Below are 17,022 nucleotides of genomic sequence, written 5' to 3' on the forward strand. Positions count from 1 at the left end.
TAACTTTTTTACCTTAACCGAACATCTTCGGAGTAATTGGAATAGTTATATGACTTTTTTCGGGTTGAATGGTGGTCGTCTCGCACCCCCCAAGCGCCTGTGAGCCGAAAAACCACCCTTGCAACTTTGAGCCGGCGGGCCGCCGGCCACAGCGTCTGGAAGTATCGCTTGATATCAGGTCTCGCGATGTAACGAATTGCTTTACGGCAAAAAAATCTGCTAAAATTCTGTCATTATTGCGCTCCCTCACGCTGAATAAAATACCTTACTCTTCTGTTGAGTGATTAAAACGCCACCTCCGCATCGCCTTTACAACATTTAAAATCCTTCAGTTCTCGATATATTTCCGAAAAGCCCAGCAGTGTTGAATCACATTTTATTACGTTCTCTTTTTGCCAGCAGACCAGTGCTCGAATTGAGTCAAGTCTTATGGGGGTCCCCAAGTTTTTTTGGGCGGGGGGTTGGTTAGTCTCGCAATATACACTTTATACAAAATATACAATATATTTGATCATAATATGCATAAATATATACTATTTATTAAAAACGCTTGAATTCATTCAATACATATATATATATATCTCTTCTTTTAAATTACTTACTTGAGTAATATGGATTTAGAGGGTGACAAAGCAGCAGACCCAAAAGGGCAGCTATGGCAAATATACCAGGGCTAGAATAAAATTAAATATCCCCAAAATATTCCCAACTGAGCAAGCCAAAACCGTCATACATTTTATTTTCAGGATTTTTTGATGAATAGAAAGTTCAAAAGAACAGCATTTATTTGAAACAGAATCTTCTGTTACATTATACATGTCTTTACTGTCACTTTTGATCAATTAAATGCAACCGTACTGAATAAAAGTATTAATTTCTTTCCCAACATTTTTTTATAAATTCTAACCGCAAGCTTTTGAATGGTAGTGTATAATACTACAAAAGTTTATATTTCAGATAAACTTTCTATTCATCAAATTATTTATTTTTTAAATACTGTAAATAACGGTTTTCAACATTGATATTAATCATAAATGTTTGTTGAGCATCAAATCATCATATTAGGATTTCTGAAGGATCATGTGATGAACACTTGGAGTAACGATGGTGAAAATTCAGCTTTGATCACAGAAATAAATTATATTTTATTGTATTATTATTTTACATTGTAATAATATTTCATAATATTACTGTTTTTACTGTATTTTGGATCAAATCAATGCAGGCTTGGTGAACAGAAGAGACTCTTGAATTTTTGAATAGTGTACATCCAACAGAATGATTCTAGCTTTATTTACCAATGTAGTATTTACCCTAAAAACAACTGGATGATTGATGTGACACTGTGATAATGTTTGTTCCAAAAGACTTGATTAAATGCATGAAACTTGTTTATTATAAATTGTGGCAAAACAGGCTGTCAGCCTGTGTGTTGGTTGGGATTTTTCAACTATTTCAGCACATACGATTTTTAAATAGTTACGTCCAGTAGGTGGCGGCAAAGCACTGTCATGAGTGAGTGAGTCAGCAGACTATTCAACCATTTCAGTGAAAAAGGCTGCTTTATTCATAAACAAACAATACTATGGCAATCAAAATAAATCATTGCTATTTCAAGAGTGAATCCCGCATAAATGCGTATGTAATTCCCAAAACTTTGCCGTGTTTATACAGCCTTTGGTCCTAGCAGCATGAAAAACAAGTCATATACAAATAAATACAAATTCTGAATGGATATTAGAAAGCGCACAACGAGCGCTCCCTTTATAATTACTAAAAATCTGTTATCCATCTTCATCGAGATCTCTAGCACTAGCACTCCTGTAGAACCAGGACTGTTAATTATGAAAAAAATAGTAACGTAAGCCAAATGTTTCCAATATATGCTAGGAATATAAAAGCCCCGACATGGAGTGGATAACTGTTAGATATAAAGTAGAAAGATATATAGCGAGAGACAATTACCCCTCAAAAAAGTCAGTAAGAAGCTTTCTCTTCCCGACTGCGAGTGGAGGTTTATTTTTCTCCATATTTTAAAAGCTAAAATTAGCTTCACCGGAGCGGCGCCAAACAAACAGTCCTGTCAGTCGACGATGTCATGCGCGCGCACAGCGCTCTTTAGGCGGGGCGTTTACATTTTAAAGAGACATGACAACTAGCCTATAAACACACTTAAAATAAATTATTGTAAATAATCAATTCATGATATTTACTGTATCCTTTGCATGCATTTATTTTGATTTGTCATTATTATTTTTACTAAAATAAAAATATCCGAGGGACCCCCCTAATTCTATTTTTTACTTCTTATGGGGGGTCCCTAATACCTTATGGGGGGTCCCGGATCCCCCCAGCCCCCCCTCAATTCGAGCACTGCAGCAGACTCTCCTCTGTTTAGCGGGTGGGTTAATTTAAAATGGGTGATTCTCCGGAGGTTTGAGATTTAGCATGGTCCATGTCAACCTTTCTCGCTCATTATGCCACTCTCACACCATAAACACATCAAAGTAGCCGAAGAAACCTTTCTCTATTTACGGATACGACGAGACGCGCATGGGCGAGTGACGCATGCAAGCAATTTCCAGAAAAAAACCTGCCTGGTCTAAAATATAAACGCTTAATAGGCTTACCATAGTGAGTCAGGGTAAGACAAAAACATGTTTTGGAAGAAGGATTAATGATGTATTGACTCGTTATGTAAATTTTGCAAAATTAAAAACGTTACATAGTGTACCATTAACTGTGTGTCTCTTTTTTTTTTTCTGTAGTTTTGGTCTGGCCCCTGCTGGCCCTCTGCAGGTTCTGACTCCTCTGAGCCCCAATCAGACCATTGATGTCAGTCTGCCTCTCAGCACAACCGGCCCCGTCATGAAAATGGAACCGCTCAACAATCTGCAGGTAATGTGTCACACACCGTATAAAATGAGTGTTGTGCTGTTACTCATTTCAAGACATAAAGCAAGCCCCCAGTGAGCAGCCCCCCAAAGTATACACTCCAAATACAGCAGGGACATTGAGTGTGGGTGGTTACAGAGGGATGCAACTCAGATTCTGAGATTCCGTTAAAAAAATCATCAGTGGTTCCCTTTGGCTGCTTGGTCTCTCTCATTGCTTTTGTCTGCCTTTCTCCCCCTGTCAATTCATCCATGTCCATTTCAGTCCTCTCTCGATCAGGGTTGTTGGTCTGCAGCGGTACAGCAATAGGTCTGAATTAGCTGCACCTTATTATCTCTCTCAGTGGATCATTCACATTTCTCTCCAGTGACTGCATTTGGGGAATAAATCACAAAGCCCACAGACTACAAGGCGCGGCATATGCATTGTGGAACAGAGCGATCACTAATTGGTAGTAATTAAACAGAGGGAGAAAATTGTGTCGAGCTTTGGGGACTGTTTTGGTGGGATGAAGCAAATGCAAAATATAGAAAGTAGGAAATCTCTCTCTCTCTCTCTCTCTCTCTCTCTCTGAGCCCTAAAAAGATTATAAGAAGATAGTGTTTTAATCTTAAGATTTTATAAAGCCCCTCAGGGTCCGTCTAATTCCATTTTCAGATTAAATGCATGTATTGAGCTTTCCTGGAGAGAGATCAGTGAGTGTCGTGTTCAGAATACACATTTTAGATCGGCATCAAATGGTTCATCATAAAAGCGTCTTCCACTTTCCGCTCTGTGCTTATCATTGAAGTCATCAGCAGGGGTTTTAGTATCTGAGAGAGCTCAGGAGAATCACAGGTGGCAACATTAATTTTATATCTCCTTTTTTGCAGGACTGATGTAACAATAATAATAATATACCTGAATATCAGGCAGCTCACAGATTCAGCACGTCCTGTCCTGGAGAGGGACAAATTCAGCACGTCCTGTTTGATCTGGATGTGCTTTGGCTTACCGTGCATTTTCAATCTTTGTATGCGTGGATTACAACAGCTGATACTTCCAGTCCTAGAGAGGCTCATGGCATTATTAATTTCACACGTGGCTGCCGATAATAGATCAGTTATTCACTGTAATTGCATCACAGGAAGTGAATGTTACTCATAGACTGGTTGAAATACTTTTTTTCCCTTTACCTTGACTCATTGTCATTATTTACGAGGCCAGTAACGCTGAAGATAAATCTGAACAGAAGAGGAACAGATTCTAATACTTAAGTTCAACTCCTGACAATTTCACACAAAAAATGTATTTCTGATTTCACATTAGTCAGTACATTGTCTGTCTTTATACTAATTTTACCTGGTGGTGCTATATAGTATTTTATCTGCAGTTAGACGAGGGAGGCCGGAACAAAGCCGGTGTGTGCAGCTCAGAGCGGTTTGGTTGGATGAATTATTCAGAGGTGGAGTGCAGCAGGTATGGATGTCTAGTATGTGGGACATCCTGTCCCTCTCCAGGGCTCCATAGTCTTTATTCTGATGAATGCTGTGCACCTGCTGTCAGCTTTTACAAAGCTCCCCTGGGTGCCTTTCAATCCCTCATGCTCTCAAAAGATTTACAACCATAATCAGATACAAATTTGGTGGTGTTGTTTTTTTTTCTGCTGCCGTTACACAAAAATGTAAACAACAAAAGTAATGATTGGTTTTATTTAATCTGGTCAGATATTTTTTAATGATGTGTTGTTTGTGGACCCCTCTCTTTTTATTTCTTGCTTAACCCTGTGGTGCTGTTCGGTCATTTTTGACTGAAAGTTTACATTTATTTTTTTATTATTTTTTATTTACTTCATCGGAATGGTACAAAGCCGAAGGTTTTGTCACTTGCTGAAAAAAAAAAAATATGGACTTGATTTGAAAAGGTTAAATGGACCTGGAAAAAAATAGACGCACTTGTATTTTTCACGGTAAAAAATGACCGCATTGGAAATGAATGGGAGATTAATTTCATCTATTGGAAACATTTGGTACTGCGCACAAAAAAAATCTTACTGAAAGCTCATTTTGTGAGATATCAACGTCAAATTTGAAACACAGCTTGTTTAGATTAATGGCTTTGATTTTCTTACAGTTTTAGAGTAAAACGTGTTTTGCAAAATATATTTTCCATATGAAATTTTAAAATGGTATTTTTGTGCATTTTTCATAACAATACATGTAAAATGTAATATCTTTTTTCAGGTTGACTCTTTTTTTTCACTTCAGCAATAATATGTCCATTGTCATCTTTAAAAAGAGACCAAAATTAAGTCTGTGCTCCAAAGCATTTAAAATGTATGGCAGTTTAAGTTGGAAATTTCATTTTCAGGTCCATGGTCAAAAAATGAATGAAGGGATTATAACTACTGCATAAATATAATTTAATACAATAAAATCCCCTAAAAATACAAAATATTAAACAAAAAACATATATTTTGTCGAACTAAAACATAGAACAATCATTTTTTGGTGCAAGAAACATTGACTTTTCACATTTATACAATGAAACAATATAGGCATTATTATAGAATATATTTCTAATTCACTAGGACAAGTGTTTTTGAGTCTGATTATCCAAGACAGATTCACTCACTCACTGTTTTCCTGAACTGTCAGTGGGCATCCTCCATCCTCTTAGTGAAGCACTGCCTCTGAGGTATTCGTGCATGTTTGAAGTTCACAAACTGGCGTGCAAATGTGAACTCCACGCACAGGAGCTGAACCCAACCTCTGCAAAGCCACAGGGGCACTTAAAAGAATGAAGAGAGAGAGAGAGAGAAGCAAAATGTCAAAGAAAGAGATGATCAAAGGACCAGCTTTCCTTACTATTCTGTGGTGTGTTTGTGTCATTCTTTGAAAGCACTGGAGAAAGAGAGGCCCATTTATTGCTGCAAAAATTATGGACACGTCCCGTCTGCTCTTAACAGGGTTTAAGTGTCTTGACCACAACCACAGTGTGTCTGAAATCACACTCATAATGTGTTTTTCTTTCTCTCTCTCTCTCTCTCTCTCTCTCTCTCTCTCTCTTTGTCGGTGTTGCAGGTAGCTGTGAAGAATAACATTGACGTGTTCTACTTCAGCTGCCAGTTTCCCCTCAGCCTGCTCTTTGTAGAGGACGGAAAAATGGGTAAGTGTTTGTGTGTGTGTTCGTGTGTGTGTGTGTGTTCGTGTCCCATTAATCACTGCCCGTGTCCTCTCTCAGACATAAGCATAAGTGGATAAGTGCTTCAGGTGATTGTGACGTCAATCCTTCAATCATTTTTTTGGAGTGCGTTCACTTTTGTTTTTTGTGTGCGTATTGCTTTTAAGTTTTGACTCTTATGTCCATGGGAGTGTGAGCACACGTGCCAGATCTGTGTCCAAATTAGTGTGTAAGAAAGGATGTTTGTGGTTATGTGGAGAAGTGGATGAGTGTGATAGAGACTGTTTATGCATAGAAGACTTTCACCAGAAGTCTCTTAAATGGAGTTCAGTCTCTGCAGGATATTATACAGATGCACAGTGGCTGTGTCTGAAAAATACTGCCTTTGCAGGCAGAATATAGAGATAGGAAGGTATCAAGGCACTCTCGAATCAGGTTCGGATTACCCATATGGGCAAGTGGGCACGGCTCAAGTGGTGCACCATGCAAGGTTGGAAAAAATTTAAATCCAAATGGGTAATTTCTCCTACTTTCTACCAAGAAATATATATATGTATGTAAGTGTATATGTATGTATGTATGTATGTGTGTGTGTGTGTGTGTGTATGTATATATATATATATATATATATATAAGCTCTTTAGACGTGACAATGTGGTGCCTGAGAAGCCAGCCTGAAATCAGTATGAACGTGTCCTTTTATCCGGCAGCAAGGCAAAAGCTTTCAGACACAGCCAAACTGCGTTCTTTTTCATTTTCATAATTTTTTTCACTGTTGTCCTCTCACATGAACTCCTTTTGTCCCTCTGCTCCTCAGAACGTCAGGTGTTCCTGGCCACCTGGAAGGACATTCCAAATGATAATGAGGCACAGTTCCAAATCAAAGACGTCCACCTCAACTCAGGTAACGGGAATAAATATTTGCCTTGCATGAGTGAATTGGATGGGTAGGCAGATGGAAAGGAATGAAACAGAGGAAATCAAACAAATAAGCAAAGATGGGATGAAAGGAAGAGCTCTACCCTTATCTGAGCTTTGTATTATTTTGACTGTCACACACTCTGTCTTTTAAATGAACACACTGTCTTCTGTTGAGGTCTGAGGTGGCATGTCTGGGTGTAATTAACTCAAGGCAGGTGTTTTGGGAATGATCCTCTTCCGCATAACTGTTTGCATAAAATAATTGTGAGTCACACAGGCATGAACATGAACACACACTCTCAGTGGTATTACTAATTAATTGCACAGTGGGTGTCTTTAGTGCTCTTTTTAAATCTCTCTCCCTTTTTTGACACTCTTTCTTCTATCCATGTGGCTTGATATTAAATATAGGTGTTTCGTGCATCGTTATATGAATCTACTGCTCTCAGCAAAATATTTGTATGTTATGCCAGATTTGAGATTGCGATTCAAATTGAATGTGATGAGAGAGAAAGTCTGAGTGGCACAAAATAATACATAGACTGTAAAGAGACAACACCGCTTTTTTGTTTGTTTCTCACTGGTTGCAAGTTTAAAGGAACACTCCACCGTTTTTTCATATTAAACTATGTTATACCCTTAACTAAGACGAGTTGATACATACCTCTCTCGTCTCAGTGCGTGCACTCAATCGCTCTGGCGCGCGGCGACACTTTGATAGCACTTAGCTTAGCCCAGTTCATTCATTAGGGACCAAACAGAGATGAAACTAGAAGCGACCAAACACCTCCACGTTTTCCATATTTAAATACAGTTACACGAGTAGTTACACGACCAAGTATGGTGACACAAAATAAATGTGGCGCTTTTCTAAGCGGGTAAAAAGGATAACTATAATGGCGGAATAGCACTTGTGAGCACTTCGACTCGGCGCAGTAAAAAGTCACGTTGGTTCTAATGACAGAAGTGAGAGGGAGAGGGGGAGAGGATTTTTTAGGCATGACTTTTTACTGCGCCGAGTCGAAGTGCTGCCAAGTACTATTCCGCCATACATTATAGTTATCCTTTTTACCCGCTTAGAAAAGCGGCATGTTTTATTTTGTGTCACCATACTTGGTTGTGTAACTACTCGTGTAACTTTATTTAAATAGGGAAAACGTGGAGGTGTTTGGTCGCTTCTAACTTCATCTCTGTTTGGATCCTAATGAATGAACTGGGCTAAGCTAAGTGCTATCAAAGTGTCGCCGCGCGCCAGAGCGATTGAGTGCACGCACTGAGACGAGAGAGGTATGTATCAACTCGTCTTAGTTAAGGGAATAACATAGTTTAATATGAAAAAACGGTGGAGTGTTCCTTTAAGGTCAGTGATTTTTATTTTATTTTATTTTATTTAAAAAAAAATGTTTTACTTCATTTGTACTTTCTATTCATCAAATTCATTACAGCACAACTGTTATCAACATTGATAATAATAAGAAATGTTTCTTGAGCACCAAAGCAGCATATTCAAATGATTTATGAAGGAAAGCCTGGAGTAATGATGCTGAAAATACAGCTTTTCCGTCACAGGAATAAATTACTTTTAAAATATATAAAAATAGGATACAGTTAAAGGATGCAGTAAAACTGTTACTGCACTTTGGGTCAAATAAATACAGTCTTGGTGAGCATAATTGACTTCTCAGTCAACTGGTCAAATCTGATTCAAACTAATCTTTTGAGATTGTTCTTTTTAGTGAATTGGTGAAACCAGGTATCGTTTATAGTCGTTTATCTCATTGTGCAGATTAATAATTTTGTTCTATGAAAAAAGGCAACTCAGACTTTCCACGAATGAACTATTCTTTTACATCAGACTAATTACTGACTGGTTCATATGACAACATATCAGTAAAAATACACATTTGCAACAGAGTTGCCATAGAGACTCACTCAGGTTCAATTTGTCTTTAGAAAACCTGCTGTGTGTGTCTGTTTTGTTAATGAGTAACTTCTCTCTCCTCACAGACGCGGCCAGCAACAAGTTGCAAGGCAGTAATATCTTCACCATAGCCAAGAGAACAGTGGAGGGGCAGGACATGCTGTACCAGTCCATCAAACTCACCAATAGCATCTGGGTGCTGGCAGAAATGCGTGTGCAGACTGGAAACCCCAACTACACGGTAAATGGAAACAAAGAGAGATCAAGGGTGTTGAAGTGACTTTTGAAAGTATGTGAAGAGACTAGCAAAGTACCACTCGAACACACACACACACACAGATCGATAAAGACAAGAGGATGTGCTGGAGGAGACAGTAGCAGTCGCGCGTGAGAGAGTGTGTTGCTCAGAACGACTCCCCTGTTACTTCCTAATGAGTCATGCGGGAGAATGATTTGTGCTTGTGTGCACGCGTAAGAGAGGAAAAGGGTCAGAGGGGAAAGGACTGCTGGGAAGATCAAACACTGTCTTAAAACCTAACAAGCTGCATGGCTAGATAGCATTTTTTGGCATTATAGATGCCTCATTGTCTAGTCAGGCTGCACTCTAGGTAGAGACTCAGCCATCGCGTTCAGAGAGAGTGTTTGGTGAATCCTGGGTGGGTAAAAATCAGGAAGGACGATTGTCAAGAAAAGATGTCAATCCTCCTTGCAGTCCTTCCTCCTTTTGGTTTGTGGGATTTGCCATTATCACTCAGCCCAATGCGGAGTGTACGCTTCTTCTCTCTCACGTTCCCTTTCCCATTTCCCACATGAATCATGCCTCAAGCACAATTGTAGGGAACCAGTTCTTCTCTCAGATCTCTAGTATACCTAGAATTGTACACCCCAGCATGCTTTATTCCCAGTAGCAGAATATGCATCCACCTGAGAGAATTAATTATCAATATATTATACATTTACTTATTTTCCCTCAGTTCATTAGTAAGTCCAGCTTTTTCATCATAACATGCAATTTTTTTTTTGTTATTGCACCAGGATGTGCACTTTCCATGAATAGCGTACACATTGGTGTGCCATTACTTTTCTTTTAATCAATGGTGGCACAAATTCAATGTTCTTTCAGAGTAACAATCAGATATGTTACATAAACTATTATTTAACATAAAATGAATCACATCAAATGCATCTAGCCCCTACCAAGTGCTTAATTTATGCTAAATCTGCACCATGTGCCCATGTATCCTCTATCACATCTTGTTGTCTACGTGATGAATGAGTATAATTTGTATTTGGTTTTCCTGTTTGATTTTGTTGTATTTTTTTTCCCCTGTGTGTTTGCTCATCTCTCCACTCACCTTTGATGATGACATCACAATGCAGGAAATAGAGGTTGGGTGTTTTTCCCCCCAAAAATCTTAAACTTCTCTATCTTTTACACTTTGCTTTCTTTAAATGAGCATGGCTCTTTCTTTTAGGTCCACGATCACCAGTAAAACAGTAAAGTCCCCTGAAACATAGCGGCATGTCGATAGTAGTGGACATCACACTCATGTGACCTCCTATAAGAGCAACTGTTTTGAATGATCAAGCTAATCACAGTATGAGAAATACTGTAGAATTGTTCAAATTCATATATTTTCCAGTCTTTTTGTCATAATAGAAAAGCATGGCATTATAGGAAGGCACAGAGATTGTGTACATAGAATTGTTTTCCAGATTCCATTCCAGGAAAAATCTATTTGAATAGCCTTAATCAAAGGAGTTGCTCTTCAATGGGAACCCACTGACTTACGGCATGTGCTTTTAATGTGCGCAAGTCTCACTCTCCTATTCACACACGAGCGTTTCCTTCAGCACTTTTAAGCGGCAACATTCCACCGCTGCTGTTAAATCTACACTACCACCATAAAGAAATGGTAGTTATGGGCTGCCAGTCTGAATTAAATGTGATGGGATAAGACAGAGTATTAGTTCTTCTCTTGGTTGCTTGCAAAAACAAATGTATTGCATAATCAGTGTAGTCCGATTCTCGAGTAAATGACTCTTGAGTCACTTCTTTTAATGAATCGTTCAAGTCAATTTAAAAACATTCTAATAAAGCTTTCATTGAATAAACTTGCTATATTCGTTGTTAAATCTGACTGACCCATTTGAACCACAAGATATTAACTGTACAAGAAGAGATTTCTGTAGGAAACTCTGACGCACAACACATCTGTATGCATCTGCTGATCTTCCTGCTCTCTCCTCACATTCTAACAGCCACTTTAAGAGGCAGAACTGTTACTCACAGCTCAGACACACAGTCCATGAATCATGGTTGTTTTGTTCCTGGCCGATGTGGCACATAAACAATATTTGTCTGAAAGGACAGAAAAATTTGGCCATGTATCTATACTTTTGTGAGATGTTGTGTTTTCTAAATATCTAGCAATGTTTCCATTAGTTACAAAGCTCTACAATTTGTCACTGTTCTTGGTCCCTATGGCAACCAGGCGTCCAATGGCACGGCCCGGTTCCCCTTTACACGCGGCAAGCATCTAATGGCAGGGATCTGTTAAAGCATTCCTCCACAGACCTCCGTGTAGCACCCTGCTGCTTCCACTCTTCCTGTCATCCCACCATCTCATCTGTTTTCATTTGCGCTTTGATTACATTCTTCCCTATTGTCGCAACCCGCTGCTATATCTCCAAGACTTCGAGTCACACCATCAGTTCTTCCTCCTTTCTGTGGTTCATGCCCACCTCCCACCTGTGCAGTATCACTCTTTCCTTCTTTTTCTCTCACTTCATCTCTTGAGTCAAATTATAGAACAATGCAACTGTTAATAAAACGCCTCTGCATACAGGAAGCTGATGCCACAGAGCAAGTCAGCACCAATGTCCTCGCTGTGTCTCTGTGCGCACTCACTATATTCTGAGTGAAGCTAAGACAAAATCCTCCAAAATCTGGCAGAACTAATGGAAGCTTGAAGTGGAGTAGCCTGGGGTTTGATTGATAAGGACATGCCCACTAATTCCTTGGTGTTCTCAGTATATTCATTCAGCTAATTTAGATGTCTGTTTAAATCCTGCTGGTGAGGTGTTGATCTCTAATGAGCACATTGATTTATATTTTTATATATCTATGTCCAGTATATTGCATTTTCATTGTATTATACTTTTTAATAAATGTGAAAATTTATAAGATAAAAATAAATAAATAAATAATTCAGATTCAAATTAGTTATTTTATTCAGCAAGGATGCATTAAATGAATTGGAAGTGACAGTAAAGACATTTATGTAAGGGATACACAAAGCATAGGGGTTTTGCATCACCCTGAAGGCGTTTATTCTGCAATAACAACTGGGGGTACATTATCCCGCTTATTACATGGCTACTTGCCGCATACGTAAATAATTAGACACGAAATATTGACTTGAGTTAAATATTTTATTAGGTCTTTAAGTGCAAAGCTTACGCAGAGAGAGCGGTTGCTAGCAAGTGGCAAGTTCAAACTGGACGGATTTAAGGGATACGGTACAGCCATGCCACTTATTGCACAGCATTTTGCCACATAAATAATTATGGACATAAGAGAGATTTATTTGAGAAGAAATTGTTTTAAAATCGTACCCATTTATTATCAGATAATCCATCACAGTGTACAAAACAATCATTGCAAAATAGCAAGAGCTGCATTTGTATTGAAACAAGAGAGCGAGTCTGTGATGGATGACAAATAATTGTACACAAAATATTGATTTGAGTTATATACTTATTTTATTAGCTCACCAAACGCTAAACTTCCCCATTTCTAGCAAGCGTAAAGCACAAACTTTAGTTACCCAGATGAGCCTGTTATCAGTTTTTACCGGTTGCTATCGGTGAGTAACACACTGCTGGATGGCACGATTGACCAATCAGAATCAAGTATTCCACAGAGCCGTGCAATAAAATATTTTAGGTTACACTTTATTTTACAATGTCCTTGTTACACGTTATAATAGTAATAACTATAAATTATGCATATTTACATGCAACCTAAACCTTGTTGTAAATACATATAGTTAATTATTACTCAGTGCTTAAATGTATAATAACACTCTTAACACGGACACCTTCAAATAAAGTGTAACAACTTAAAGGTATAGCGGAGGATTTTCCCGAATTTTAGAAAAGAACCGCCCTCTCCACTTTTTGAAAAAATGCACATGCGCAACACTCTACATGCTCCCGAGAGGGAACGCCTATTAAACGTATGCACAAGAGAGCATGCACGAGCTAATCATAGCTTACATTAACTTTTACTAGCAGTGATTTAAATGGATTTCTCCAAATAGCATGCCAAACTTTACCTGTCAAGTAGAAACTTCGCGACTGAGGCATCAGTGGGAAGCCCAACCTGTGTTTTGAGCGCACGCCATCGTGTGAATCGTGTGCACGAGCACGTACGACGGCCTTACGTAAACATATCACCAGAATGATTGACACTTAGGTGGACCAATAGTATAGGCTACCCACCCGGAAAAAGAAAATCCTCCGCTATACCTTTAAAATAAATGCTGTTCTTTTAAACTTTCAATAAAACAAAAATTCTGAAAAAAGTTATATCATGGTTTCCACAAATGGTTAATTTCTGTGACACTGAAGACCACTGAAGGAGTAATGACTGCTGAAAATTCAGCTTTTACATCACAGGGATAAATAACCAAATAACCAAATTACAATTACAAATAATTTATAATATATCGTTTTAATAATTCACACTATTACTGTTTTTACTACTTTAGTATATTGTTTATATCAGTTTACATTAAATCAACTGCGAAGTGTTTGGACAGAAACAGAAAAAATGTGTTGCAAAGTGCATGGCGGGCACGGTGTTACGATTCTCCAATGTAGGCACTGATTTATTTTTTTTTTTTTATGGAAGCCTCACAATCACAAAAGCCCTGTGGAAAGCTGCATGGTAATCTTATAGAAACCCAGAGGGAACTATTGAGTTTGGGAGGGATAAATTGTGCCATTGATCTCTCCCTCACGCTCATTTCTTTCCCTTTCGCACTTGTGATGTCCTATTGCGCTGTACCCACCGGCTCTCTGATTATCCTCTGTATGATTGGTCTGTGAGAAGCCTGGAGTCGGCTGCAGCGCTCACTTGACAGAGGAAGCAGGTGTCGCAGTAGATGGAGTTGTCCACTCAGGCCGACCTCTCCAAGCACACTTGCTCCTCTGACATTAGTCTGCATGTGTTTGTCTATTACTCTGTTAGTGCCATGTGAGATCCCTTTAGGAGGAATGGCTTTTTATGTGTTTTTCACCAAGTAAACACAGCTTGCTTATGAATTTGCTGCAGTTGGTTAGTTTCAATTGTTTCTCTAAAAAGAGCAAGAGCAGAATAATTCTAAACCATTCAAACGTTTTTTTTTTTTATATAATTAATAATTAATAAAAATAAAATAAATGCATTCTGTGTGAATGGCCCATAATATTGTATGCTGATTTGGTGCTCAAAAAACATTTATTATCAATATAAAAAAAAACACTTGTGCTACTCTGATACCAGGATTTTTTGAATAAAAAGTTCATTTGAAATGGAAATCTTTTGCAACATTATAAATATCTTTACGGTCACTGGTCAATTTATTGCATACTTGAATAAAAAAAAAAATCTTAATGATCCCATACTTTTAAATGATAGTGTACTTTATTTATATATTCTTGGTGCAAGCATATATTTTAGGTTTAAGAGAGGTGGAGTACTGATGTGCTTTCAGACTTGAAACTAATGTCTCAAGTTCACTTTTTCTTCAGCTAGTAATAAGGCAAACTGGGAGTGTTAGTTGTAAAGTTGAAGCTTGTTTTGGTCTACATGGCAATGTTTGTCATTTTGTGCTTGTGTAGCAGCTCTTGGCACATTGAAAGGTTTATTTTGTAATAGTGTGTTGGCAGGCTTTCAGCATTACTAGTGTTTCCTAGTTTCTTTCACCTTTTTTTTCCCCACTTTGGAATGTCTTAATTTTCCTAGCATGCACTCAAATCTTCATATCTTAATTTTTCCGAAATTTAAATCAATGTTTGATACTTGCTAATGTGTCTTTCATTTATTTTAATCTCTCTGTCTCTTTCCTCAGCTGTCGATAAAGTGCAGAGCGCCCGAGGTCTGTCAGTTTGTGTACCAGTGCTATGAGATGGTGCTGAAGAACTGAAATGGAGGGAACCAAGAGGAAACCGCAGGTCCTGGGCATCGTTTGGGCGACTGAAAACTCAAAACTTGATTGGACCAGTCAGAGAAAGAACCCCCACTGTCTTGCATTTCCCTCAGACTGTGCTTTTAGCATTGACTGAATCCCAAGGAATTTTTCTTCATTATTTTGTCCATTCCCAATACCCTTCTTTGTCCCTTCTGTTTCCATCCTTTAGTCGTAAAATCTCTCTCTGAAATGTGACACACAAATTATAAAGATATCATCTTTATTCCACACATGTGCAGGTGTTCTTTTCTGCTAATTTCATTGCCTGTACTACATGATGTGTATTTTGGCTGCTTGTTTTTTCCCCTCGTGGAGGGTAGAGATCATGTGCAGAAGATCTCTGAGTTTTAGAGCAGCCTGTATTCATCATTCATCCAGTGATAGGAAGGGTATGTTTACTACAGTTGAGAGAAACCTTTCAACACTGCTGTTTTTAATGTAGTCTTCATAATCAGACGATGGGTCACTTGGTTTGTATCAGTTTGTGCGAGTCAATGAGGTTCAAATATTGATTTATTTATTTACTTCTGTTTCAGTAAAGCTCCTCTCCCATATTTCATTAGTAATTTAGATCTCACACAATTTCTTTGAAGGGAATGCTGTGTTTATCCAGAAGCACTACACAAATGCTGAGTAATCTTTGTTTCTGTTTTTTTGTTTTTTTTTGTCTTCAGATTATGTCTGTATTTTGTGACTAAGATCGCAGTCATTTTTTGTCATTAAGATGGGTTTATTTTCTGTCTTTTGTGTTCTGTGTACCAGTTTGTGTGTGTGTGATTTGGAGATGTAACATTCTGCATGTTGTGTTCCCTCTTCTGGCAATCTTCCCTGTCCTTCCTCATTCCCGCGTTTGTGTCCGTGTACATGCCCACATATTCGGGGGCTTGTCAATTCAGTATGTGTGTGTTTTGTTGCAAGCAGGATAAACTGCTGAATCTGTGAGGGAGACTCGACTCCAAAGATAATTCTGCAGAAAACGATTACTTTACGGTATGAATATCTCATATCACACTGAACGCAATGCATCTGAAGTCTCCTGCTTTGCAAAGCTACTTGTTCGTCAAACATGTTTCTTCTTCTCATTCTTTATGGGACATGAAGTTGTGGTTAAACCTCTACGTCCATGTGATGTTTCATTTTGTTTTTAAAACCATATTGGCAAGGGTGATCAGACCTCTCTCAAGCATAATGTAAAATGCATACCGCCAGACGAAACACTGCTGATCTGACACACATAATGCTGTGTGTGTACTCTTAAAAGTTCCCAAATAATATTGATTATTGTTTTTCTTTTAATCATAGTTTGTTTGTTGATTCCTTATGTATGTGTGTTTTATTCTGTAGGTTTAGTCATAGGGTGACTACAAGGAGATTTCCAGCAAAGAAATTTGCTTTACTTTTTGTTGGATTCTGTCATAAATGCATCATCTGTTATGGAAATTAAAAAGTATATAACCCATTGATTTAAAGTGTAATTATTCCAGCCTGGTTTTAAGGTAAAAAATAAATAAATAAAATGTGAATTATGACCATTCTTGAACTCTTAAACCCTTAATAACTTGGCTGAAAATCCTTCAAATATGTGTAATCTCTTTGCAAAAGTTTATGCAATTTTTCATATTTAATACTTTGAGCACTGACCACTGTTGACTGCTTCAGTTATAGTCCTAACACACTTTGTTTTATTCATTAATAATCTCAGGAAATATGATTCAAAATAAAACGGGCATCATGCTACAAACTATTTAAACTAGACTTCAAAATATCACCTTTTTATATATTCAGGGAAAATTTAGAAGTAAATGTGAAATCCTGGGGGGAGCAAGCTGAACCTGTATCACATCTAATGACATGTTAACAAGTCAAGTTAGTAGGCGGAGGTTG

General features: G+C 38.0%; 1 protein-coding gene across 5 annotated transcripts in view; it reads left to right on the plus strand.

The window, feature by feature from the left end:
- Window positions 1-16,601, plus strand: part of ap1b1 (adaptor related protein complex 1 subunit beta 1) — a 37,033-nt gene extending 20,432 nt beyond the window's left edge. For 3 of the 5 annotated variants that reach the window (XM_082169614.1, XM_082169615.1, XM_082169613.1), the window contains exons 18-22: window positions 2,769-2,898; window positions 5,958-6,042; window positions 6,875-6,961; window positions 8,986-9,140; window positions 15,019-16,601. In XM_082169614.1, the coding sequence (XP_082025740.1) occupies window positions 2,769-2,898; window positions 5,958-6,042; window positions 6,875-6,961; window positions 8,986-9,140; window positions 15,019-15,093 (532 nt within the window). In that variant the 3' untranslated portion in view covers window positions 15,094-16,601. The remainder of the gene's footprint in view (window positions 1-2,768; window positions 2,899-5,957; window positions 6,043-6,874; window positions 6,962-8,985; window positions 9,141-15,018) is intronic. The other 2 variants (XM_082169617.1, XM_082169616.1) reach the window with 1 other exon arrangement.
- Window positions 16,602-17,022: the final 421 nt, after the last annotated feature.

Source organism: Leuciscus leuciscus (genome assembly GCF_965113295.1).
Source record: "Leuciscus leuciscus genome assembly, chromosome: 5".
Lineage (NCBI taxonomy): Eukaryota > Metazoa > Chordata > Actinopteri > Cypriniformes > Leuciscidae > Leuciscus > Leuciscus leuciscus.